Source organism: Euleptes europaea, chromosome 7 (assembly GCF_029931775.1).
Source record: "Euleptes europaea isolate rEulEur1 chromosome 7, rEulEur1.hap1, whole genome shotgun sequence".
In the NCBI taxonomy this organism is placed as follows: Eukaryota; Metazoa; Chordata; class Lepidosauria; order Squamata; family Sphaerodactylidae; genus Euleptes; species Euleptes europaea.
This window is the reverse complement of record NC_079318.1, coordinates 90743511-90768867: the sequence shown is the minus strand read 5'-3', so window position 1 is coordinate 90768867 and position 25357 is coordinate 90743511. Positions and strand designations below refer to the sequence as shown.

The following is a 25357-nucleotide window of genomic DNA, read 5'->3' as shown; positions in this document are numbered from 1 at the left end:
AGTTCTCCCGGAAGTATGACTGATCTCACTCCCCAAACTCTGTCTTCGCCAGGCAGTGCCTGCAAATCTCCAGGAATTTCCCAAGCAGGAGTTGGCACCCTTTTGAGAAAAGGATGTTTTACAAAATATAAAAGAAGACTGTGCTTTTTCCTGCTGCTCCTTAGGTTCTTAATGCATATGGTAGGATGTTTTGATGCATATGGTAGGATGGTTTGTGTCTGTAGCCTGTTGACAATTGATTTGTTTCAGTTTTGATTTTTTTAAAAATAAGTCGCCCTGGGTACCTACAGCAGAAAGGAGGGGAGGCTGGCTCAGTGGTAGAGCCTCTGCTCGGCATGCAGAAGGTCCCAGGTTCAATCCCCGGCATCTCCAGTTAAAGGGACCAGGCAAGTAGGTGATGGGAAAAACCTCTGCCTGGGACCATGGAGATAGGGTTGCCCACTTCCAGGTACTAGCTGGTGATCTCCTGCTATTACAGCTGATCTCCAGCCGATAGAAATCAGTTCACCTGGAGAAAATGGCCGCTTTGGCAATTGGACTCTATGGAGTTGAAGTCCCTCCCCTCGCCAAACTTCGCCCTCCTCAGGCTCCGCCCCAAAAACCTCCCGCTGGTGACGAAGAAGGACCTGGCAACTCTTGGTCCATCAAAGTCAGCATTGTCTAGTTCCCAAGGAGGAAGAGGTGGGAGGAAGGCTGTTCCCTTATGTGAGAGGAAAGATTCCAGCCTTTGGCTCGTGTGTGTGTGCCTACTTGCTGAAGGAAAGGGGGAGTGGGGCCACTGACAAGCGGCTTCTGTGGGTATGCGTGTAGCTTGCGTGTCTGAATGTGGTTAGGTCGGCACAACAGTATAAGGCAGCTTCATGTGTCCAAAATAGCGGAGTCAAAACAATGTGAATTAATAAGTGTCACCCTTCATGTAGTAAACCAGAGTTATGTCAATATAGAATCATAGGATCATAGAGTTGGAAGGGGTCTCAAGGGTCATCTAGTCCAACCCCCTGCACAATGCAGGAAATTCACAACTACCTCCCCCCTCCACACACCCCCAGTGACCAGAAGATGGCCAAGGTACCCTCCCTCTCATCATCTGCCTAAGGTCACAGAATCAGCATTGCTGACAGGTGGCCATCGAGCCTCTGCTTTAAAACCTCCAGGGAAGGAGAGCTCACCTCCTCCCGAGGAAGCCTGTTCCACTGAGGAACTGCTCTAACGTTAGAAAATGCTTCCTAATGTCTAGACAGAAACTCTTTTGATTTAATTTCAACCCTTTGGTTCTGGTCCGACCTTCTGGTGCAACAGAAAACAACTCGGCACCCTCCTCTATAGGACAGCCCTTCATAACGTGGAACATCACGTGCTTACACTTCTACTTTTTATTATATATCTTGGTTGCAATGTGCATTACAGCGTACACAATTATATCTACACACACGTGAAAGTTTTCTGACAGGAGCCCAAACGCGCCCATTGTTGTGGGGGGGGGGAGGAAGGGCGAGCGAGGGGCGGTTGGAGGGGGGGGAACAAAAGAGCGCGCGGCGCGCCCGGCCGACCCTTCAGCCAATCAACGGCGTCGAGCCGTTAAGAGAGAAAAAAAAACCCGAAGCGCGCGCTTCCTCCCCTTCCCCCTCCCCCTCCCCGTGTGTATAAATACGACTGCGGGCGCGCGCGTCCCGGGTCGCGTCCCCGCCCTCCTCCCCCGCGACCGCTCCTTGCGGTCTCCTTCGTCCTCTCTCTCACGCGCGTCCGGAGCTCCGCCTCCTCCTCGGGAGCGCGCGCGCGCGTGTGTGCGTGCGCAGGGCAACAGGAGGCACGGGGGAAAAAAATCCCTCACAGCCGCCGCCGCCGCCGCGCTGAAGGGGGAGCGAAGGAGGCGGAGGGGAAAAGGGGCCGGGAGCGGGACTCGGCCTCGGCCATGGCGGAGCGAGGGGCTCCCGGAGGCGGCGGGGGGAGCGGCGGCGGCGGCCAGCGGGGCTCCTTGGTGCCTGTCCTCCTCCAGCCTCCGTCCTCCTCCGCCGCCTCCTCGGCGTCCTCCTCGGCGTCTCCGGCCCCTCAGACCGCCCCGGGGCAGCAGCAGCAGCAGCAACCGCCGCCGCCTCAGCAGCAGCTCCTCGTGCCCGGCGGATCCTTCGCCCCGGGGGGAGCCGCGGGGGCCCCTCCCGGGGCGGCGGCGACCGGGGGCCGCCCGGTGCAGATGAACCTGTACGCCACCTGGGAGGTGGACCGGAGCTCGCCCAGCTGCGTGCCCAGGTGAGACGGACGGAGGAAGGCGTGCCCTGCCTCCTTTTCTATCTCTTCGCCCTTCCCCTTTGAAGGGCTCGGGGGAGGGGAGGACAGAGCCCCACCTACCCCCCTTTTGCATCGGCCCCCACCATTAGGAAGCCCCGGCCTCTCTTCTCCCCCCCCCCCAACGCAGCATCTACATGGCCCCGTGGGAAGGAGATACGCCTCCCTTGCAACACGACATTGACGTCCACCCAGGTAGAAGGGGCACCTGAACACCTGAAGCTGCCTTCTACTGAATCGGACCCTTGGTCTATCAAAGTCAGTATTGTCTACTCAGACTGGCAGCGGCTCTCCAGGGTCTCAGGCAGAGAAAGTCTTTCACATCACCTCCTTGACTAGTCCCTTTAGCTGGAGATGCTGGGGATTGAACCTGGGACCTTCTGCATGCCAAGCAGATGCCCTGCCACTCAGCCACATCCCCTAAATGTAGAGGAAAGACAGATATGCCAATGCCCAACATGAAGCTGCCTTATACTGAATCATACTCTCGGTCCATCAAAGTCAGTATTGTCTATTCAGACCAGCAGCGGCTCTCCGGGGTCTCAGGCAGAGGTCTTTCACATCACCTACTTGCCTGGTCCCTTTAATTGGAGATGCTGGGGATTGAACCTGGGACCTTCTGCATGCTAAGCAGATGCTCTACCACTGAGCCACAGCCCCTCCCCTTAAAACATGAAGCTGCCTTATACTGAATCAGACCCTTGGTCCATCAAAGTCTGTATTGTCTATTCAGACCGGCAGCGGCTCTCCGGGGTCTCAGGCAGAGGTCTTTCACATCACCTACTTGCCTGGTCCCTTTAATTGGAGATGCTGGGGATTGAATTTGGGACCTTCTGCATGCTAAGCAGATGCTCTACCACTGAGCCACAGCCCCTCCCCTTAAAACATGAAGCTGCCTTATACTGAATCAGACCCTTGGTCCATCAAAGTCAGTATTGTCTACTCAGACCGGCAGCGGCTCTCCAGGGTCTCAGGTCTTTCACATCACCTACTTGCCTGGTAGGTGCTGGGGATTGAAGATGCCGGGGATTGAACCTGGGACCTTCTGCATGGCAAGCAGATGCTCTGCCACTGAGCCACAGCCCCTCTCAAGGGAATACTAACCCCCCCCTCTACATCAGCCCACACATGAAGGAAACAGTGCTCCCCTGCCCATAATGAAATACCTCAATCTCTGTCAAGGAAACCAGTTCATCTCATAAGGAGACATTGACATCGCCCCACATGAAGGAGAAACAGCCCCCCCCCCACAAAACATCAACACTGCTCCCCACATGGAAAGGAAGACAGTCTGAGTGTGGGCAAAACTAGCCCATATGTAAAGGGAAAGGCATTGAAACAGCCACGTTTCCCCACATGGGAAGGAAGACTGCCCCTGGCCCACTGAAACTACCCGCCTTGAGCCAAGAGGAAAGGTAGGATGTAAATGTTTTAATAAATAAATTCCTTGGCCCACATGTAAAGGAGATACAATCCCCCTCCAAAAAAAACACACCTTTGTTACCCTTGTGTATAGGAGAAACAACTCTCCTGCACGTAATGAAACACCTACATAGCCCCATTGGTAAAGGAGAAATCGCGCCCTGCAATGAAGCACCTACATCACCACACTTACAAAGGAGAAACAGGCCCCCTAACTGCACTCCCCACACAAAGGAGGAAAAAAACCCATCCCTTTTTAAAGTATCTATTCCCCATCACTTAAATATTTCTGTAACCAAAAACATCTACCCGCACACGGATATGTGTGCCCATTTCCCTCCTCTGAATATCTGTATACCTTGGCATAAGCTGCCAAACATGTAGGAGGATGCCCCCTCCCAATTATCTCTGTCACTTCTCATAAAGGGCCAACACATCCTGAAGCACGTGTATAGAGGAGCTCCTTCTTGCGCCGCTAACCCCTTTTGCATAAAAAGACCCAGCCTCACTGTATGGTATCCTCCACATAAATAAGATGGCCCCTTTTAAAAATCTAAAGCCTTTCATACCAATAACTAGGCATGCGCCCATGTCACTTCTCCATGCAGAGAAGCCTCCCTTGAACATTTACACCCCCTTATGTAAAGAAGCAGCCTGCACCACATCTGCTTCCCCCACATAGAGAACAGATGAGCTCCTCTATTAAAAATCCACACTTTGTACCCACAACCATCCAGCCTGAAGTGCATGTTGCTTCCTTGCACCCAAATAAAGGGGAAACTAGTTCCCCCTCACATACACAAAGGAGTGAGGGTTCTGTGTGTATGTAAGATAGTAAAGGGCTGAGGCTTGTGGCGCATTATGTGCAGGGATATAGGTGTTGAGGAAGGGCTGGTTCTTTTATGTAAGGGGGCTTAAATGCTTAAGGTGGAGGTCGTCTCAGAACGTAGAGGACATTGCTGTTTGTGGATGGCTTATTCTCCTTAAATATTGAAACTCTTCCTCACATGCAAAGGAGAACTAGTTTGTCCACTCTGAATTGTCTACATCTTCCCCCACCTCACACAGGGATTGGGAAAGGGAAACCAGCGTTATGCTTCTTGAATACTTGGCAACCTCCCCGTCCCATTGGAAGAACTAGCTCCCTCCCTGTATAGAGACCCTGCTTTCTCAGGTGAGAAAGGTCTCCCAGAACACAATCTGAGTCAGAAGGAAATCCTTCATGCCTTACATTAGCAGCTGTTTATCCCCTGATGCAAGTGAGAATATAGTCTCCCCACTCTGACTCACTGTCTCCCGATTTCTCCTGTTTTCTGGTATGAGCAAAACTGTTGGTTTAAAATGCGACTAAGGGCCCTTAACTACAGGATACAGAATCCTTGGGTTGGGTCCAGGTCTGTCATGAGGACTGTTAGTCACACGTGTGCTAGGAACTCAGTTCAGTTTGGATCAGGACAGCAGTGAGGTGGGAGAGAGAGTGCTTATGACCCCCTGGGAGTCTAAAACAAACAAACGTGAAAAGGCTCTGGGGGAGGGCTATTTGCCCTGCTGGGGGAACCATTTCCACCCCTCAGAGGTCTCCTCGCTCTCCCTGTGGGTTTTGCCCGTGTTTTCCAGATGCTGAAAAGGCATGTGTAATCAAAAGGAAGCCCCGAAGCAGTTGGCGGGGTGACTGCAGGGAAACGTCCCTGCATAAAATGCCTGAGTTCCCAGTGGGGAATTTGTAGGTGCATGTGGACCATGAGGACCTGGGAAAAACATAATATATGGTTATGCCCTAAGTCGCATTGCAAGGTTGCTAACACTCCACCACCACCACACTGAGAGCCGGTGTAGTGGTTAAGAGCGGTAGTTTGGAGCGATGGACTCTAATGTGGAGAACCGGGTTTGATTCCCCACTTTTCCACATGAGTGGCGGAGGCTCATCTGGTGGACTGGATTTGTTTGCTTGCTCCTACACACGAAGCCAGCTGGGCGACCTTGGGCTAATCACACTCTCAGCCCCACCTACCTCACAGGGTGTTTTTTGTAGGGAGGGGAAGGGAAGGCGATTGTAAGCCGGTTTGATTCTCCCTTAAGTGGTAGAGAAAGTCGGCATATAAAATCCAACTCTTCTTTTTACCAAAACCCACTTCCAGCAATTATGAGCAGGGGAGCCTTGCCTTCTGGTCTTCCGAAAGTAAATTACCTTGGCTATTGGAACTGAGGCTGAGGTCGGTTCTACATTTTCATTAGGTATCTGTGAGAACCTTTCTCTCTGAACATAGGTCCTTAAGTGTTCCTTCAGTTGAGTTATCCCTCCCTCCAAGTTACCCTACGTGACAACTTCCTAGTTCTATAGAAGTGGCTTTTTCCCCATTGAAAATGAGGTTTCTAAAAACGTCATCCCTTTCGGTCACTTCCCTTAGAAATTGTTGTCCCCTTTCTATCCTGTTGAAAAGGAGATGATCGATCACCTTCACCCTGTTGTTTTCCCTTCAGGTGAGAGCAATATACATGGCTCCCTAAGATCCTCCTCCTGTAGTTGATATTGTTCAGAGGTGGGGCTACTCAGAGGTTCTTATTCCATCTCCCAAAGACATGCCCTTGTCTAGAGTCTTTTATCTCTGTGTCCTGTTTGAGAGTCAATCACTTTTATCGGCCATGGATGCCAATGTCCTTCATCAGAACCTTTATTCTGTAGACACCCTCCTCTGTTGTATGGGGTAGGAGCATATCGTATATAGAATTAACAGATAATCTTCATAGTATCATAGAGTTGGAAGGGACCACCAGGGTCATCTAGTCCAGCCCCCTGCACAATGCAGGAAATTTACACTACCCTCCCTCCACACACCCTGTGACCCCCACTACATGCCCAGAAGATGACCAAGATGCGTTCCCTCACATCATCTGCTTAAGGCTATAGAATCAGTATTGCTGATTAAGCATGATTTGCATTTTAAAGGAAATCCTCTTAAATAATTTTCTTTCCCAGTACAGCATCATATGCGTCATTAATTTTTCTGTCGACCATTGTGGAATCTCCTTTGTTTTGGAAATTTTGAGTGACCTCTTTATGTTCTCCATGATTTATTTACTTCATACCCCACATTTCTGCCTAGCAGCGACCCAAAGTGGCTTACAACCTTCTCCCTTTTTCCGGCTTAAGCTCACAACCGCCCTGTGAGGTAGGTTAGGCCGAGAGTGGCCCAAACTCACCCGGCAACAATGCTTCGCTAGATGAATGTATGTTTGCCAAGCTGTTCTCTCCTCCTGACTTGTGTTTGCTTATGTTACTTTTTAAAAGTTCCCTGTATGTTGATGACCTTAACAGAACCAGTGCTGTTAAAATGAAAAAAGTGGATTACAAGCTGCCCTTAGCTAGAACCTTGGGAATGAGTAAAACTAATTAAAAACAAAACAAAACCAGACTCTCTCCCACTCACATGAATGAGTCCTCAGTCAGCTGACTCCTAATTGACCTTATGCAGGTTCCTGGCTGGGTTATTAGTTCACCCTCATCTGAAATGCGTGACACCCCCCCCCCAACTCTCCTGAGTTGTGTGTGTGCTTCTGATTCATCGCGACCCTATGGATCAATGTCCTCCAAAATGTCCTATCCTTAACAGCCTTGCTCAGGTCTTTCAAATGCAGGGCCATGGCTTCCTTTGAGTCGATCGATTTCTTGTTGCGTCTCCCTCTTTTCCTGCTGCCTTCAACTTTTCCTAGTGTGCTTGTCCAGTGACTGAGTTGTACAGAGCTGGTTATCTGACCCACCTGGTTATCCTTTTCCTCATGCCCTTGCTCTCTGCCTTCACAAAATTAGACTTATTATTTGCATGGCCGCTGCTGCTCTTCTGGTACCGCAGAGATGGGCCGGCCACAAGCTCTGCCTGGGTGGCAAGAAATTGGCATCAGAGGGAAACAGCCACTTGTGTCCCCTGGGAGATAAGCAGCTATCTTGAACTGATTGATTACTGTTTATTTTTAGTCTGCCCAGACCTGTTTGATCTTGAAGAGACCAGGAGGCTGATTATTATTCTCCCCTGGAGCAGGCATCGTGCTTGTTAGCAGAATTATGATGCTAATCTCTTGTTCAAAACCTGCAAGAGGCTTGGCCACTATTTCCCTGCTAACAAGTATAATACCCACATGTTTCTAACATCACTGGTGCTGTGTTGTGGCATTTTTGTGGCTTTTGAGATGACTTGCCTGTTTCTGTCTTAAGGGCAGTGTTCCCTGTCTCAGTCTCAAGGGCAATGTTCCCCCTATCTCTTTAAACAGCAGCGTGCTTATTGCTGATCTTTAGATTGAGACAAATTCTTCAATGGTTAAATGTTATACTTTTATGTCCCTTTGTTTATATTCAAGATCTTATTCCTCTTTTGAGCTACCACCTGGGGAAAGGGCCTTCAAATACTGTACATATAGTTTCAGCAGCTCTTGGAAACCAGTGGAGAGTAATCCTGCCAAACCTGAGCAAGTCTTCTTTCTCCAAAAAGGAAAAATAATAATTGAAACTTTCAATATAGTTTGCTCTCCTGTCAAAATCCATTTATGATTATAATCCGACGTTCTTTTGGGTTTTGGGGTACATGTTCTAAAACTCTTGAAACCCCAATTTGTAGGGCCCTGCCAAGCTGTCAAGCACAGTGAAATAGAAAGGCAGGCTCCTTGAGTCAACAGCTTGTATGGGATTGCATTAAATAAAACGGCATTTACTTTAGGATGGTCGTGCTATAAAGAGTTGAGGGAATTGATTTAAGGCCACAAGGGGTCACAGCAGTCATTCCAGTGCAACCTCTGCTGTGTTTACACTGTGGAGAAAACATCTAAACTCCTTTTTGTTTAAAGCAGTAGTCCTCAGCATAGGAGGCAAAGAGTGAGCTGTTCCATGTTCTGACCCAGTGACTGTGGATTTGTCCGTTATGCTTGGAATTATTGCTCTCTTGCCCAGTATTCTGCCACTGCTGGGGTTGATGTGTCTCCATAACAGCTATGGGTAGCTCCACCTTTTTCACTCTTTAATTGACACCAGAAAGTGTGCTGCATGCTTTACTAACACAGGCATTTAGTTCCTGCCACAGAGGAAGTTATTGAGTAGAGTGTCTTGCCTTCTCATTCAGTGTCAGTAGTGATGACTAGGAGAGACTTTGTTCGGGAGATGTTTTCTTCCCCTGTGAGAAAATAGTAACGTCTGAACAACCACTGTATGAAAGTAATAATCCTGAGGGAGCATAGAAGGATGAACAGTACCCAATGCAGTTGAGAGCCTAAGCTAATTTCATTGGTCTAAGGCAAATAAAATATTTTTGAAACATAAAAAATTATTCCATGTGGTTAATCTGTCATTTTGTGACAATAAGGATTGGGTTGCTGGTGACCAAACCTAGTTGGTCTGTAATCCCGTTTTGGGGGGACAAGTGCAAATTTTCTGATTCAGATGTGAATGCTTGAGATAAATATTCAATCCATGTAATACCAAGCTGTGGTTTGGTGGTACATATGAGCTCAGGGTGGTTTTTTTTTAAATCTTGTTCTTTAGGAATACTAACTGAATATCAACAGCAACTTTGTGTTATTTCAGAGTAGTAGAAAGTGGCAGTACTTCTTTCCCCCCTTTCTGTGCTGATCTTTTTGGTATGAAATATTTATTTGGTGTGCTCATGTGCTTCTCCTGGCTGATGAAGGGCTTTGCTGATTTCCTAGGTGAAGTGTAACCATAGCAGGCGGGAAGGCAAGTTTTCCCACTGCTACTTTCCTTTCTGTTTCAGTAAATAAATCCCTCTTGACATGTCTGATGAGGTTTCTGACTTGGTCTGAGTAGAACTCGGAGAGCTAGGAAAGTGTCCATTTTCTCCATTTTAACAGCTTTTGTGACTGTCATCTTTATTATAAGAGGAGCATTAAAGTGCAAGCCTTGTATAAGGAGATGACGTTTGAACAAGTTGCGTGTGATCTACACTTTCAAATGTTCAATTACAGTTACGACCTTACCTGATTCCTAAGGTGTTTTCTAGCATCAGCATGGTCCAGATTCCTATGAAATCACCAGTGTTTCATTCTGCCTGGTTGTCAAAGTGAAGTTATTTCATGGTTTGTCATCAGGGAGTATATATTTGATCAGCCTTTTTGAATATCGATATTTAGCTTAGCCACGTCGGTTCGAAGAGGCCATGGCCCACTGGTGGGAGGGGTGTATGATTCGTATGCCGAGTGTCCAGGTTCAATCCCAGACAACTCCAGTTGAAGGATCTCAGATAGCAGGTTGGAAGCCATGGACAGCTGCTGTCATTCAAGGCGGACAGTACTTAGCTAGCTGGAGCAATGATTTGACTTAGTGTAGGAGAGCCAGCGTACTGCAGTGGTTAAGAGTGGTGGACTCTAATCTGGAGAACTGGGCTTGATTGCCCCACTCCTCCACATGAAGCCTGCTGGGTGACCTTGGGCCAGTCACAGTTCTCTGTACTCTCTCAGCTCCGCCTACCTCACAAGGTGTCTGTTTGTGGGGAGAGGGAGAGAAGGCAATTGTAAGCTGGGTTGAGTCTCCTTAAAGGTAGAAAAAATCGGGGTATAAAAACCAACTCTTCTTCTATAAGGCAGCTTTACAAGTTCCAGATCCATACACACTTGATTATATTTGCTGCCAGCCTAACACAGTTAATTCATATATTTTCAGGTTCTGAGTTTCTGCCAGAAAAAAGGGCTGTGCAGATAAAGTAGTCTTCTTCTTTTGCCTCTTGCATTGAATAAGCTGTGTTTTGCTGTCATAATTTATAATGTACCATATCCTTGGAATGCTTGGAATGAGCGCTTGGGATCCCTGGAATGTCCCGAATGAGTGCTTGAAATGTCTAGCATGCTTCGTCTGTTTTATTGGGGTTCATTAGTGCAGATCATCTTGCATGTGAGTTGCTTTCATCCACTGATGTTTTGATGGCTCAGGTGCACCGTGTTTTCTGGCATTAGCACTAAGACGGGAGATTCTGTGTGTATGTTTTGGGCCAACACCTGCACACCTGCATTTGGACTTCGGTTGGAGAACTCCCTAACATAATCTGTATCTTTTACCTGCGGAATGAAAGGTGGAGCTCTTCTCAACACTTGAGTAACTTTGAAACATGTAAGGCAGTGATAGTGTCTCAAAAGCCACATATGGCTCTTTGACATGTAATCTTTGGTTCTTCTGAGCACCATTCCCCAGTGTAGCACATCCCCCATATTTTAAGAACTTGGGCAAGGCCCAGTGGGGTTTGTGGTTGGCAGGTTGTTCCCATCATGAAATAGTTGCCAGAGGAACCAGTAAACTTTGACCCTCCCTGAGGGTCAGGCCTCATGCTTGTGATGGAACTAAACTGTAATTGAAGAAGAAGAGTTGGTTTTTATATGCTGACTTTCTCCACTGCTTAAGGAAGACTCAAACCGGCTTACAATCACCTTCCCTTCCCCACAACAGACAACCTGTGAGTATGTGCAGCTGAGAGAGCTCTAAGAGAGCTTTGACTAGCCCAAGGTCACCCAGCTGGCTTCATGTGTAGGAGTGGGGCAACCAACCCGGTTCACCAGATTAGCATCCGCAGCACATGTGGAGGAGTGGGGAATCAAACCCGGTTCTTCAGATCAGAGTCCACCGCTCCAAACCACCCCCTTAACCACTACACCATGCTGGCTCTCAATTGCCATCATAGCTCTCTATGAACTGAAGAATGAGTACCACTAAGGCATTTTGGTGTTCGATAGACTGGAATTTGTTCTTAGAGAACCTTTCTGTCCTTAAAAATTGTGGTTTTAAAAAGCATTTAATGCTGCTTGTTATTTTGTTTTTAATTCCATCAGCATAAGCGTGAGGCTAGCTTCTAAAGGTATTACTATAATACCTTATTACCATAGTATAATTTGCAAAGAGGTGACCAAACTTGTTGACTTGTCTTTGTGACACTTTGAGACCTGTGCTGTTTACATGTGTAATTTACTATGCATGTTAATCTGTTCATCGCTAAAATATGTATGTCTCTAGGGTAGGTCTAGAAGCCAATTATAATCTGCTTTATCTGAAGAACATTATCTGTTTTTGTCACACATCATATGACCATGTGATCAATCACTTAGATGATGGATTCACTTTGCAATGACTTTACAAGGGAGTAACTCTATTTAGGATGGCATTGTAGGTTGTTGCTCAGTGACTTGTATAAAGAATATGGCAGTTGGTTCTCTGTTTATATGCTGCTGTGGTCACTGAAATCTCATGGATGCTTAGCTGTAACATATGTTCATGATAAAAGGGAAACCTCTATATTAGGAGTGACTTCCAGTTAAAGAATTTTTAGATGACTGTTTAAAAAAACAGATTGGTAACTAATTTGGATAAAATCGAACGCTTGATATAGGGGTTCTTTTGAGATAACGTAATTTGTGTGCCCTTAATTCTCATCACCACCAATTTTTTTTTAATTTATCAATTTTTAGAATCCCCACCAACTTACATTTTCCCTTGCCAATTAAAATTGGCACCACTGATGAATCAGCTAAGTTGCACTCTTACTTCATACCATTTTTCTGTCAGCCTCGCACCTAAGACAGGTGACACAAAGCGTCAAAGATTCACAATTGCATTAAGAAATAGGCATGTTGACTTCGATTCCATTAAGTTAGTTTTTCCACATGTCCAGTTCTGAACTTTAGCGCAGTAATACTCTTCTACACAGTTTGCATATATTGTTATTATTATTTTTATTTTATATAGTAGGTTACAGAAAGAAAAAAGGGGAAGGGAAAAAAATAAGAAAGAGGAACAAAATATATCCAGAGTGTATCAAGTGTGTGTATATTGTTGTAGTAATTTGCTGCTCATGAATGACCTTCTCAGGTGTTGGTTTAAGTGATAAGAGATTGATTGTTGAGGAAGTTAATCTGTTCTGGAACTGTTCTGACTGCAGGAACTGGCATCCTGGCACTTGGAACTTGATATAAAGCAGCTGGAACACTTGATAGAAAGCAGCTTCACATGTTCATAGTGTTTAACAGTTCCACTTCAAAATGTTTATGTACTTTCTTGTAACGAATAGACAGGTGGTATGCGGGATTGTGCATGCATTGCAAGTTAGCAGGACTTGCGGTAAGTTGGGGACACTGATTATCAGCATGCGCCCTGTAGTGGTATATGACCAAGCCTTAAATAGTCTCTTGCATGCTCGCATATGATCAGTAAGAATCTCCTTCAAGCTGGGAAGCTTTACAAAAGCTGATGGTATTTTCTGCTAGACCCCAAATGACCCTGGCAGAATTCTGGGCAAATGCACTGGTTAGCTTATTTGTGCAAGATTGAGACACCATTGTGACTGAATGTGGTGTTAATGGCTCATATTCCTTATATATGTGAACATCACTGTTCCTAGACATAATTTCCAGAGCACCAATAACGCTCCTGTTAACTTTCCTATGTATGCATAGACTTAATGACAATCAATTCCTTTTGTTTTCATATCGTATGAAGCTTTTTGCTTCAGATGGCTTTCTGTATCCTTTGCCTTTAATCTCCTCCGAATTCTGTGCCGAGAGGGGACTCTGCTGGTTAACAATTCCGTGGAGGCCAGTGGCTTTTCTGATATGGTATCTAATCTTCAAACCAACGATTAACCCGCGAACAATACTTTTGGGTGATTCAATTTTGACTTGACCTCTGCTCAGGGAATGTGGGTGTTTGAGTCAAACATAGGCGTGTGCATAGGCCTGGTATTGTTAATGGGAATCTGTAAATTTCCTTCATCATAAGGGGAAAAGGAAAGAGTTCTTGTGCCACTTTGATACTAAGCCATGTTGAGTCTAAATTATATACTCAACTATACAAAGAAACTTCAGGAAAGCCATGACTTGGTCGAGAACTGAGGGTGACTCATTAAGAGATGTTATTGTTCACTGAGCCATGTTTGCTGATGAAATATTTGCATTGCAGTAGAAGATTTATTAGTAGATCCAAAGCAAAACATTAATATTAAATATCCTCATCCTGGAACATTTTTTTTGCTTTCCAGTTATTTTCAGAGACAGCTTTTGTGCTCCAGGCACTTGACCTGACAAACAGTCATGTTCTATAATTAAGCTGGAGTAATTTAGCAGTAAGAACTTTGGGTATTGGATTTTGTTTATTTGTGTTATTTATAGTCTACCTTTCTCTCTGGGTCTGAAGGTGGATTATACAGAATAAGTCAATACAACCAACAGAGTGGGATGTCTAAAAGACAATGAATGCAGTAGGATTTGACTTGTAGAAATCTGGAGACAGCCAGAGGTGAAGCACAGCATCAGTATTAACATGACGAGTTAAACAAATGCAAAAATTGCATAGTAGGAACCTACTTACAGCAACAGTTAGTACGAACTATATGCAGTGGTATGGTTTACAGTCCCTAGCCCTTTACCCCAAGCTTTTTACTGAATCATACAGGGCAGCCTATTTCCTGTGCAAAAAGCCCTCGTGAGTAATTCAGTTTTGTATAGTGTGCAGGAGGGTGGGAGCCTTCCTGGCCTCATCAGGCAGGCCATTCCATCAGAAGGGGGCCATAACAGAGAATGCACATGTGCGGGCGGTTGTTGATTTTTCTCATTTGCAGGGTGGGGCCTGCAGAAGGCTTTGCTCAGATGAGTACATAATATTAAAACATAGACAATTACTGTCTCTCACAGTGTTACTTTTTTGTTTATGAAACGGCGTGCAATTTTTCTTTTCTGCCTTGATTAAGGCTCTGACCTGGATGGCCTAGGCTAGCCCGATTTCGCCAGATATTGGCAGCTAAGCAGGGTCAGCCCTGGTTAGTGTTTGCACGGGAGACCTCCAAGGAAGTCCATGGTCGCTGTTCAGAGGCAGGCAGTGGCAGATGTTAGTCTCTTACCATGAAACCCCTACGAGTTTGCCATAAGTCGGCTGTGACTTCACAGCCCTTTCCACTACCACCTTGATTAAAATGTGGTAAGGGGCAAGAGAAAATTTCCTTAAGGACCAGAGATAGCCTGTATGGTATGATGGTTAGTGTGTAGATTAGGGCTGGAGGGATCCAAGTCCAAATAACTGCAATGCCACGAAGCTTACTGGATGACCTTGGCCTAAGAGATAGCAGCCCCCCCTTCTGTGGCTTCACTTGCACAAAACTGTTTGTTGGGCTGTTTAACATAAAGGCAGCATAGAAACCATTGGAAGGCTATTTCAGTTACTTCAAAAATATTGTTATGAATTCTGGGTTGTTTGAAACAAATCCATTTGGGCAAAATTGATAGACGTGTTGGAGGAGGCATTTGTTACGGACTTCAGATTTGGATGTGGACAAAGACGCCTTTACCGAGTGAGTCAAACACTGCTAAGCACTATGAGTTTAATTTTCTGGAAAACAAATGCGGTTGAGATTAGCAGGCCTTTGTTGTACTTGGGTTTACTAAATGATAAATTTCTTGAGTCAGGCTCTGACTTGGCTGAGGTCTGTTTGGGTATGAGCTGATCCGCTGTAACTGGAAGGCCTGTTCAAAATAAAACTGTGTCTAAACTATTCGGTTTTTGAAGGGCAGACTTTTCCCAGCCTGAGAAGATCTGCCAGTGAAGTGTACTGCATTTAGGAACAGAGCCATGTAGTGAGAGAATTTCTTGTGTGTAGGTTATCCTCAATGCACATGTGATGCTAACAGTGGTTGTGTTTGCATTGTCATCCTAAACAGGGTTACATACACCCTTCTTAGTCCATTGGAGTCAGTGGGCTTAGAATGGTGTAACTGTGCTTAGGATAGCAGTGCCAATCTCTTAAACACGCAAGAATTGCCTTTCAGAGCTGGAATAGTGGTTCCAGCTTTATTCTGTAAGTGCCCGAGTAAGCCATGTATGTGCCTGGATCCTGTCAGCAGGAATTAAAACAATATAGGAATAAGGTGAAGGTCACAAAAGGTCAAAGATTATTTAAGCTTGCCCTGAATATAAAACCAAATAGTAAGAAATTCCATAGTTAAAAAGGCTTGGTTTTCAGTGATCCCCCCTGAATTCTATGGAACAAGGAAATGGGCGGCATTCAGCCAGGTCATTGTGGGAGAGATGGAAGAGACTTTGTTCAAGACACTTGAGCTCACTTGGGCAAGTTAGACTTCACATCAGTAGTTTCCCTCAATCACTCTTTTATTTTCCCCCTCCCCTATTCCAGGATTCCCCAATATGGCTTCCACAGGTACTTCTCCAGGTGCCTGCCATGTGCTTCAGGAAAGTAGGTGAGGCTATTGTGAAGGCAGAGCCAGTGACTGGCAGCCTTCATACAAATGAAGGGACTTTTCACTTGGTTCTCTCCCCCCCCCGCCCCCAGCAGAAGAGAATCCTGTCATCAGGACCTGCTGATCAGCTGGGAGGCGGTAGAGGCTAGAGAGGACCTGCTGATCAGCTGGGAGGCGGTAGAAGCTAGAGAGGAGCAGAACACCACTTTTCTTCACTGGTCGTCTTATCTCTGTGTGTTTTATCCTGCCTTTCCCCCGTTGATCATAGTCTTCTGTGTTCAGGTTATATTCTCTGTGTATTTATATTCTCCTTCCCCCTTCCTTGTGTGTTAGGTTTTCCAACTGCCAGGTAGTAGCAGGAGATCTCCTGCTAATTCTACTGATCTCCAGCCGATAGAGATCAGTTCACCTGGAAAAAAATGGCCTCTTTGGCAGTTGAACTCTATGGCACTGAAGTCCCTCCCCTCCCCAAACCCTGCCCTCTTCAGACTCCGCCCCCAAAATCTCCCACCGGTTGCGAAGAGGGACCTGGTAACCCTTTGTGTGTGTGTGTGTCTTTGGCTCTGCCTTCTGTGGTGGCCATTTTGTAGTGGTGCTCTCTCCACCCTGCCTCAAAATTGCAGAGGGTTCCAAGCAAGCTCAGAAAGGTTTGGGGACCCCTGCCCTAGTGCTATGCTTACAGCCCATTCCTGAAGGGGGGGGTAGTTCTGCCGTGGCTGACAGCGGTGCAGCCACGCTGCCTCCTCTGAGGCTTCCCAGCCGCCACGGAAAATAAAAAAGCCTTTTTAAAAATAAAAAAGGCGGAAATAGGGGAAATGCCCCCATTGAACAAAGCAAGCTCAAGGGGGTGTTCCTGAGGCGAATGGGGTTAGGAAGCTAACCAAAGGCAGGTCTGCCCCCAGGAATGGCTCAGGAACGCCTCCCTCACTCTGGCACAGGTGTCCTCTTCCGGGATAAAGTGGCGCAGGGTCACACCGACTCCCAAGGAGATTCGTCCCCTCCCCCAGGATTGCAGCCTTAATCTATGTTATGGTGTTAACAAAGTCTTCTGTTCAGTATACTTTCAGAAGTGACCCCATGAAGGGGTGTGTGTGTGTGTATGTACAATATGTTTTTTACGTGTAGCACCAACACATCAGTTCTTCTGCTCTCTCGGCCTGCCTTACTGGCATATTGCTAGCATTTAGAGGAGGAAATAATGGGTTCCAAGTTTAGGAGTGAAAAGCTGGTTTGTAATTTTTTAAAAGAAAGATTTTAAAATCAGCATATTTAATAAAACGATTAAAGATGTTAGAGAAAACCTAGTTTGAGTAGACTGAAGCGCAGTCATGCCTGACTAATCAGGTAACTTTTTCGAAACTAACGGATTTTTCTGGCCAAGGGGAGTTAAAAGCATTTGACTCAGTCTGATGTGCTGCACTTCCATATCCCCGTGCAGTTCTCAAGAATATTACCGCATGTTATGATTGGAAGCACATTGTGCTCATTCTGAAGTTTTTCTGTGAATGTGAACAGAATCAAATGACAGCATGTTGGCCCAACAGTCAGAGAGTGGAAAAAAGCAGGAGTTTGTTTTGGCTGGCAAAAGTATTCCCAAGCGGCTTTAAAAGCTGCTCTGGCATAATTACCTGGCCAGAGCTTCTTAGCCCAGTTACATGTTTTTAACAGAAGGAATAATGGAATGCATATTGTCTGTGTGGGGAAAGGTAATTAAGGACCTGCAGTTTGATTTCTGTAGCTGGGAATTTGCCTTTCTAAAACCCCTTTTTGATGTGATATGGAGTGAAAGTGTATCGCTGTGCTGGGTTTATCTAAATTCACACCTTAGTCTGCCAACCGCTAACTTCCCTTTTGAAAAGGGAAGAAGCTGAAAATGAAACTGTTCACTTTTTCTACTTCAACTGCAGTCTTTTTGCATATGCTGAGGGTTGTTTTTTTTTAGGGTGGGATGAATGCAACTGCAGTAAGCATAACAGATACAGCTACTGCATAACCTCCTGGTTATCCTGTCCTTCTGCACCAGGGGGACCAAATGGTTTGTTATGCATTCCAGTGGAATTTGAAGGTTTGCTGTGATTACTCTAGTTGCTGTACTACTTGATATTACGGACTGTAAACACAATTTTGTACTGGCGTGTCTCACAGCATGCTCATGTTGCATGTTGGGGTTCCAAGGCAGAAATGTAGAATTGCAAATTAGTGTGTTTTGAGTTCATGTCTCTTTGCTAAGGTTGCCAACCTCCAGGTAGTAGCTGGCGATCTCCTGCTATTACAACTGATCTCCAGCCAATAGAAATCAGTTCCCCTGGAGAAATTGGCCGCTTTGGCCATTGGACTCTATGGCATTGAAGTCCCTCCCCTCCCCAAGCCCTGCCCTGCCCTCCTCAGGCTCCGCCCCAAAAACCTCCCACCGGTGGCAAAGAAGGACCTGGCAACCCTACTCTTTGCACACGGAGCACCTTCCCTCTTATGAAGATGATTGATCTGCTTAATATTTACATTTCTTCCAACTTGAAATGGGAAGTGTCACATTTAATATGGGAGTACAGCTATCAAAATTATGAATGAAGAATAGAGGTGAGCAGACGTCAAACACAGACAGTTCATTTGTGCCATGCTGCTCATTATGCTTTTGCGGATTTTGTTATTGTTCAATGTTGGTTTGTTTATTTAAAACATTTTAATGCCATTTTCCCACCTAAACGGGGTTCGCAATGTGGCAAACATTAAAAAATATATTAAAACATTTAAACCATTAAAAGCTAATATTAAAACATCTAAACCATTTAAACAGTGCTTGGCTCTTGTGGCCCGTTCTTTTCTATTCCACTTCAGGGTCAGGAAGGAATTTTCCTCTTGGCCAGATTGGCCAGGGATCCTGGAGGTTTTTTGCCTCCCTCTGGGCATAGAGCAAGGGTCATTAGGGGTCATTTGGAGGACATTGATTCATAGGGTCGCCATGAGTTGGAAGCGACTTGATGGCACTTAACACACACATGCACACACATTAGGGGAGTGGGGGGGGGTAGCTGTGAATTTCCTGCATTGAGCAGGAGGTTGGACTAGATGATCCTTAGAGTCTCTTCCAGCTCTGTTTCGATGTTTCTAAAAATACAGTTAAAATGGTAGAATAATTCAATTAAAACCACATAAGCAAATAACACTAGAAGGAGGGCCAGTAACTGTTGTTAGGGTAATTCACAGTGGGTAGCCGTGTTAGTCTGCAGTAGTAGACAGTGTTGTTAGGGTAGTAGTAGTAATGTTGTTAGGGGTGTGCTAGATGAAACAAAAAAGCCTTCACTTTATTGACTATTTTGGTCTACCCAGCTTTGGTCTACCCAGCTTGTAGCAGGTTATGTTCTACCCTTTGGCCCTGACCTGGATAGCCCAGCCTAGCTCGATCACATCAGATCTCGGAAACTAAGCTGGGTCAGCCCTGGTTGGTATTTGGATGGGAGAGCACCAAGGAATCCCAGGGTTGCTATGCAGAGGCAGGTTATGTCAAACCACCACTGAATGTCTCTTGCCTTGAACCCCCCCCCCCCGGGGCGCCATTAGTTGGCTGTGACTTGGAAAAAAAAAGGAGGGGGGGAGAAAGAACCCTTTGGGTTGGGAGAGATCCTCCTTGACTCATCTAGCCTATGCACCAGTGCAGAATTGATTTAATTATCCTTAAACTGCTGCCGATGGATGGATGTTGGGTTGGAAGTCTGCTTTGAACCTCTTCTGCGCTGTTACCAGCAAGTGCCCTTGGCAGTTTGTCCCACTGCCTGGCATGCAGCATTTTTGTTACACTTGGATGTGTTTGCATTATTGTTCTATTTCAGATGAAGGACTCCAGTACCACCAGATCGCTGGAGCCCTTTGGCTCCAATCCAGCAAATCATGTGCTTTGTTGATTTTAGGGCAACGGATCACAGGCCAGGCCTCTCTCAAACTGCAAACTCTCATTTTGGGTTCTGCCCAGGGCGTTGGTGCCTGCAGGATTACCTGGTGTACTGTGTGCGGTAGAAATGTGTAATTCAAAAACTGGTTTTGTAGTGAAAAATGTGCAACACTTCGGCTGCAACAAAAGCTGACCACATGAGACAAATCATTATTTGTGTGTTTATTTATACTCTCATTTGCTCTCCAGTGGGGGACCCAAAGCAGCTTAAGACATCATCTTCTGCCCCTTCATTTAATCGTCTCAATAAACTCCCCTATAAGGTAGGCTGGGCTGAGTGTGTGTGGCTGGCCCAAGGTCACCCAGCAAGCTTCCTTGGCAGAGTGGAGATTTGAATGTGGTCTCCCGGATCTAGTCTTGACTTTCTACACCACTGTAACACGCTGGTAAGGTAGTTGTCTTAACAGTACAATCTTAAGCAGAGTTGCATCCTTCTAAGGTGTAACTCCTGCATGGTGTAGTGGTTAAGAGCAGTGGTTTGGAGCTGTGGACTCTGATCTGGAGAACCAGGTTTGATTCCCCACTTCTCCACATGAGGCCAGCTGGGTGACCTTGGGTGAGTCACAGCTCTCTTAGAGCTCTCTCAGCCCCACCTACCTCACAAGGTGTCTGATGTGGGGAGGGGAAGGGAAGGTGATCGTAAGCTGTTTTGATTCTTCCTTAAGTGGTAGAGAAAGTCAGCATATAAAAACCAACCCTTCTTCTTCTTTAGCTTTATGCTGTTAGTCTTGTTTCATTGCTTGCTTGGGACTTTGAGTTAAGAAAGATCCCCCTGAGAAAGCATATGCAAAATGCATAGTGGCGATTTAATTATTAAATCAATTGCCCCAATTGCTATTTTGTTTGGTCTTCGTTTGATTTGGTGCGGCCCTCTTTTATTAGTCTGCAGCAGCTAAAATAGAGTCTTGTTACACTTTAAAGACTAATACATGTTGGGGCATAAGCTTTCATCAGCAGAACTTCCTCCTCGTCAGGTGCATGAAGGGTTGCATTCAGTTGCAGAGAGATGTATGCTCAAACAGCAGGAAGAGGGTTGGTCATGGAGACAAAGAGAGGTCGGAAAGCCCAGTTTCTCAGGACAAGATATGTGACATTAGCATTGCAGAACACTGATTAAAAACAAGATCCAGTTGAGAGAATAAACCACTCAGAGTGGATATAGACCATTTACATCTGCTGTTGAATTAGCAAAGCAGATAAATCTGGATAGTGTACATAAACCTTACAGTGAGTCCAAGGTCTACTACGCTTTCAAATCTGCATATAAATTCCAATTCTGCAGCTTCTTGCTACTCTCTCTGGAACATTTTTTGCTGAAGAACTACACCTTTTAAGACTTTATTGAATAGGCAGGTTGAAATGCTTCCCAGCTAATTGCTGAGTTTCCATTTTTAACATCTATTATGTGTCCTTTAATTTGCTCACATAAAGACTGTCTGGTTTGGCTAATGTCAGTGGCAGAAGGGCATTGATGTCACAGGATAGAATGCATCCTTTCAGAGCATGTACGTGGAGGTGAGCGAGCCCTTGAAGGTATGTGTGCTCCTTAAATCAATGTTAACACATGCTTCACTGAGAAATAAATTAGTGCCACCATAATCTCAGATATGGTTGTATGGCCAAACCATTGCAAGAATCTCCTGTGCAAGCCTCGTTAAAATAAAGGAGAGTCATGTACATAACATAACATAAGAAAGGCCCTGCTGGATCAGACCAAGGCCCATCAAGTCCAGCAGTCTGTTCACCCAGTGGCCAACCAGGTGCCTCTAGGAAGCCACAAACAAGACGACTGCAGCAGCACCATCCTGCCTGTGTTCCACCGCACCCAAAATAATAGGCATGCTCCTCTGATACTAGAGAGAATAGGTATGCAGCATGACTAGTATCCATTCTAACTAACAGCCATGAATACCCCTCTCTTCCATGAATATGTCCACTCCCTCTTAAAGCCCTCCAAGCTGGCAGCCATCACCGCATCCTGGGGCAGGGAGTTCCACAATTTAATTACGCGTTGTATGAAACAATACTACTTTTTATCTGTTTTGAATCTCTCGCCCTCCAGCTTTAGCAATGACCCCGTGTTCTAGTATTATGGGCGAGGGAGAAAAACGTCTCCCTGTCCACTCTCTCCAAACCATGCATAATTTTATAGACCTCTATCATGTCTCCCCTTAGCCGCCTTCTTTCCAAGCTAAACAATCCTAAGCGTCCTAACCGCTCCCCATAGGACAGTTGCTCCAGTCCCCTAATCATTTTGGTTGCTCTTTTCTGCACCTTCTCAAGCTCTGTAATATCCTTTTTTAGGTGTGGTGACCAGAACTGTATACACTATTCCAAGTGTGGTCTCACCATAGATTTGTACAAGGGCAGTAATATCAGCCGTTTTATTTTCTATTCCTCAACTAATTATGGCCAGCATAGAATTTGCCTTTTTTACAGCAGCCGCACACTGGGTTGACATCTTCATTGAGCTATCCACTACCACCCCAAGATCCCTTGGGGTGGTAAGAACACATACTAGAATCATAGAGTTGGAAGGGACCACCAGGGTCATCTAGTCCAATCCCCTGCACAATTCAGGAAATTCACCCCCTACCTCCCTCTCATCATCTGCCTAAGGTCACAGAATCAGCATTGCTGACAGATGGCCATCTAACCTCTTCTTAAAAACCTCCAGGGAAGGAGAGCTTACCATATAGAGCTTACCATACTAGTTTTGTTGGAGTGGACCAAAGAACTGTCTGGTCCAGCATCTTTTTTCAGCAGTGGCCAGTTAGGTGCTTCTGAAACTTTGGCAAGCGGGGCATATAAGCAATAGCCGTTTCCATTATTCTCCAGCATCTGGCATTCAGATTTAGCTTTTAGGACTAATAGTTTTTGATACGTGTATCCACCCTAGAGGCGTCTGGTTTTCTTTTAAAGCAGACCATCACAGCATCTTGTGGCAACAAGTTCCAGAAGTTAATTATGTGTTGTATCAGAAAAAGTGCGTCACTTTATTCCTCCTAACTGTCCCTCCTGTTAATTTCATTAGGTGTCTCCTGGTCTCTTGTGCTTTTGGGTTCAGTTTTTGTTGTTGGAGAAGTGGGTTGGTGCTGTTGCTAAAAGAGCTTTTCCCAGCTGCATTTGGCTAGTAGATTGTCCGGCCTTCTAGACTCACCTGGTTTGGCTCTGCTGATCCATGCTGCTGTAATTTCCAGATTGAAGTACTGCAAAAGAAAAGAAAAGTTCTAGGTGGGGCTTCCTCTGAAGATAATTTAGAAACTTCAGGTGGAGCAAAACGAACGGCCATCTGCTGGTTGGGGTTGGGTGGTGTACAGGTATTCAGCTTAAAAAAACAAACTTGGCACTGGTTTCTGATTTCAGCTCAAAATGCTGGTTGTTGCCTGGAACGCGCTTTGTAACCTGAGACCAGTGTGTTTGAAGGCCTAACGATTCCCATATGTGCCCACAGGCCAGCATGGATCACATGAACACATGAAGCTGCCTTATACTGAATCAGACCCTTGGTCCAGCAAAGTCAGTATTGTCTACTCAGACCGGCAGCGGCTCTCCAGGGTCTCAGGCAGAGGTCTTTCACATCACTTACTTGCCTAGTCCCTTTAACTGGAGATGCTGGGGATTGAACCTGGGACCTTCTGCATGCCAAGCAGATGCTCTACCACTGAGCCACAGCCCCTCTTGGCAGATCCTATTGATGGTGTCCTCTTCTAATCCATATTGGCTTGAGTGTTCTCGGTTGTGGCACCCCCTCCCTTGTTGTATTACCTATTGAAGAAGGTATAGAAAGCATCTAGTTATTTTTATGCAGGATATGGAAAACTGCCTTGTTTTGCTGGGCTTGTAGTGACACTGTATTGTTGTTTTTCTTTGAATGTGAGTCGTGAGCAAAATTATGATTGCGTTTCTAGATCACCAAGCACCTGGGATGATGGCGTGTATCCATTGGAAGATTTCTTCCAGTTTTCTTCTCCTGTGGACTGTCATATAGTGCTATTCACTGTAACCTGGGGGTATCATTTCAGGCAGTGTGGTGGGCTAGAGCAGGAGGGGGAGGGGGGAAAGTCCCATTTCATATGTTCCAGTCATAGTTCTGATTGGAATCAACCCATTACCCAAAAGCTCAGCACTGTAATCCCCAAAAGATTGATTGAATAATGCAAACATTCCATCCAGTCAGTTTTCTCTAATATGGCCACATATCAACCAAATAAAGAATATCAAATTAATGCAAAAATTCCAAATATAACATTTTTAAAGTTAATAATAAAAACTCAAACAGCTTTGAGTTCAGTCATCTTTGAGAATCTGCTCAGACCGATTAAAATTGCCAGCTACGTTGAGACTTGTACATTGATTAGTGGTTACAGCTCAGCACACAAGTTTGGATCTTTTAATGCATTTCTATTAAGAGTCATTCATAGCTTCTCCCACAAAGAGGGGGAAAGCCCCTACTCAAACAAGGTTTAAATATACTGGAACCTCTGGACATGAGCATAAGGAGCCTATTACAAAGATATTTAAAATATTTTTCTCACGTTCAAAGGAAAAGCCCATGTGGCTTATGACCACATTTTATTATTAAGAGCTTAGTGCTTTTTCTAATTTGTCAGGCATTTAAATGTTTTAAATCAGAATAATTAAAAGCAATAACCATCCAGTTTAAAACAAGTGATTAAACCACCATAAAATCATCTCTCTAATTCTGAACATGGGCCAGGGTGCAGATAAAAAAAATCTGCACAGTGAGGCCATGTATGGAGGGGAAGTTTTGTTCAAATCTAGGGGAATCCTCAGGTTTCCGGGCAAATCTGAAAAGTAAGATAAATAATAAATGAAGGTTTTAACAATAAAACTTCCAAGACGGCTAAAAGGGATATCTGTGTTTGCGTAAATGCTGCAGTTTTCAAAAAGAAGATACCTTGCGTTGCTACATCATGAGATCTCTGCTGGCTTCGGGGGGGGGGGGGATTGCCTAGCAATGCATAGGAGAAGGCGGCGGCTGCCACAGCTGGGAAAAGGAAAAGTTGTGGCAAGGAAGGAAGGAGTTGGGGGGGGCAATGGAACAGCGAGGGGGAGGGAGGAGGCTGCAGCGTTGGCAGCAAGCGAGAGGGTGGGCGGGAGGAGGAGGCGTGGACAGAGTGAATTATCCTCACCTTCACGTTCTTCCTGAGTCTGTCATTTCAGAAAGTGGTTGCTGCTATATGAGGATAAAAGCACTTTTGAGCAAGATATATACCATATATACCCATGTATAAGCCGACCCGCGTATAAGCCGAGGTGCCTAATTTCTCCCCAAAAATGGGGAAAAATTAGGCACCGGCGTATAAGCCGAGGGTCGGCTTATAACCCCTCCCCCCCCAGCAAACCTACCTTCACTCCAGGCCCGGCAAAGGCAGTGGCGGCGGCGGGCCCCCCGCAGGAGGCTCCCCCAGGCCGGTCCTGGGCAGAGGGAGCCAGGCGCACCCGGCAGCAGCGGCG

General features: G+C 45.7%; 1 protein-coding gene and 1 non-coding gene across 3 annotated transcripts in view; one reads left to right on the top strand and one right to left on the bottom strand.

Moving 5' to 3' along the window:
• The first annotated feature begins 1912 nt into the window (after positions 1 to 1912).
• Positions 1913 to 25357, top strand: part of PACS1 (phosphofurin acidic cluster sorting protein 1) — a 119065-nt gene continuing 95620 nt past the window's right edge. Inside the window, exon 1 of one of the 2 annotated variants that reach the window (XM_056852403.1) lies at positions 1913 to 2247. In XM_056852403.1, the coding sequence (XP_056708381.1) occupies positions 1913 to 2247 (335 nt within the window). The remainder of the gene's footprint in view (positions 2248 to 25357) is intronic. The other variant, XM_056852404.1, reaches the window with a different exon arrangement.
• Positions 3298 to 3369, bottom strand: TRNAG-GCC (transfer RNA glycine (anticodon GCC)). Its single transcript has one exon. It is a non-coding gene; the product is annotated as a tRNA-Gly (tRNA).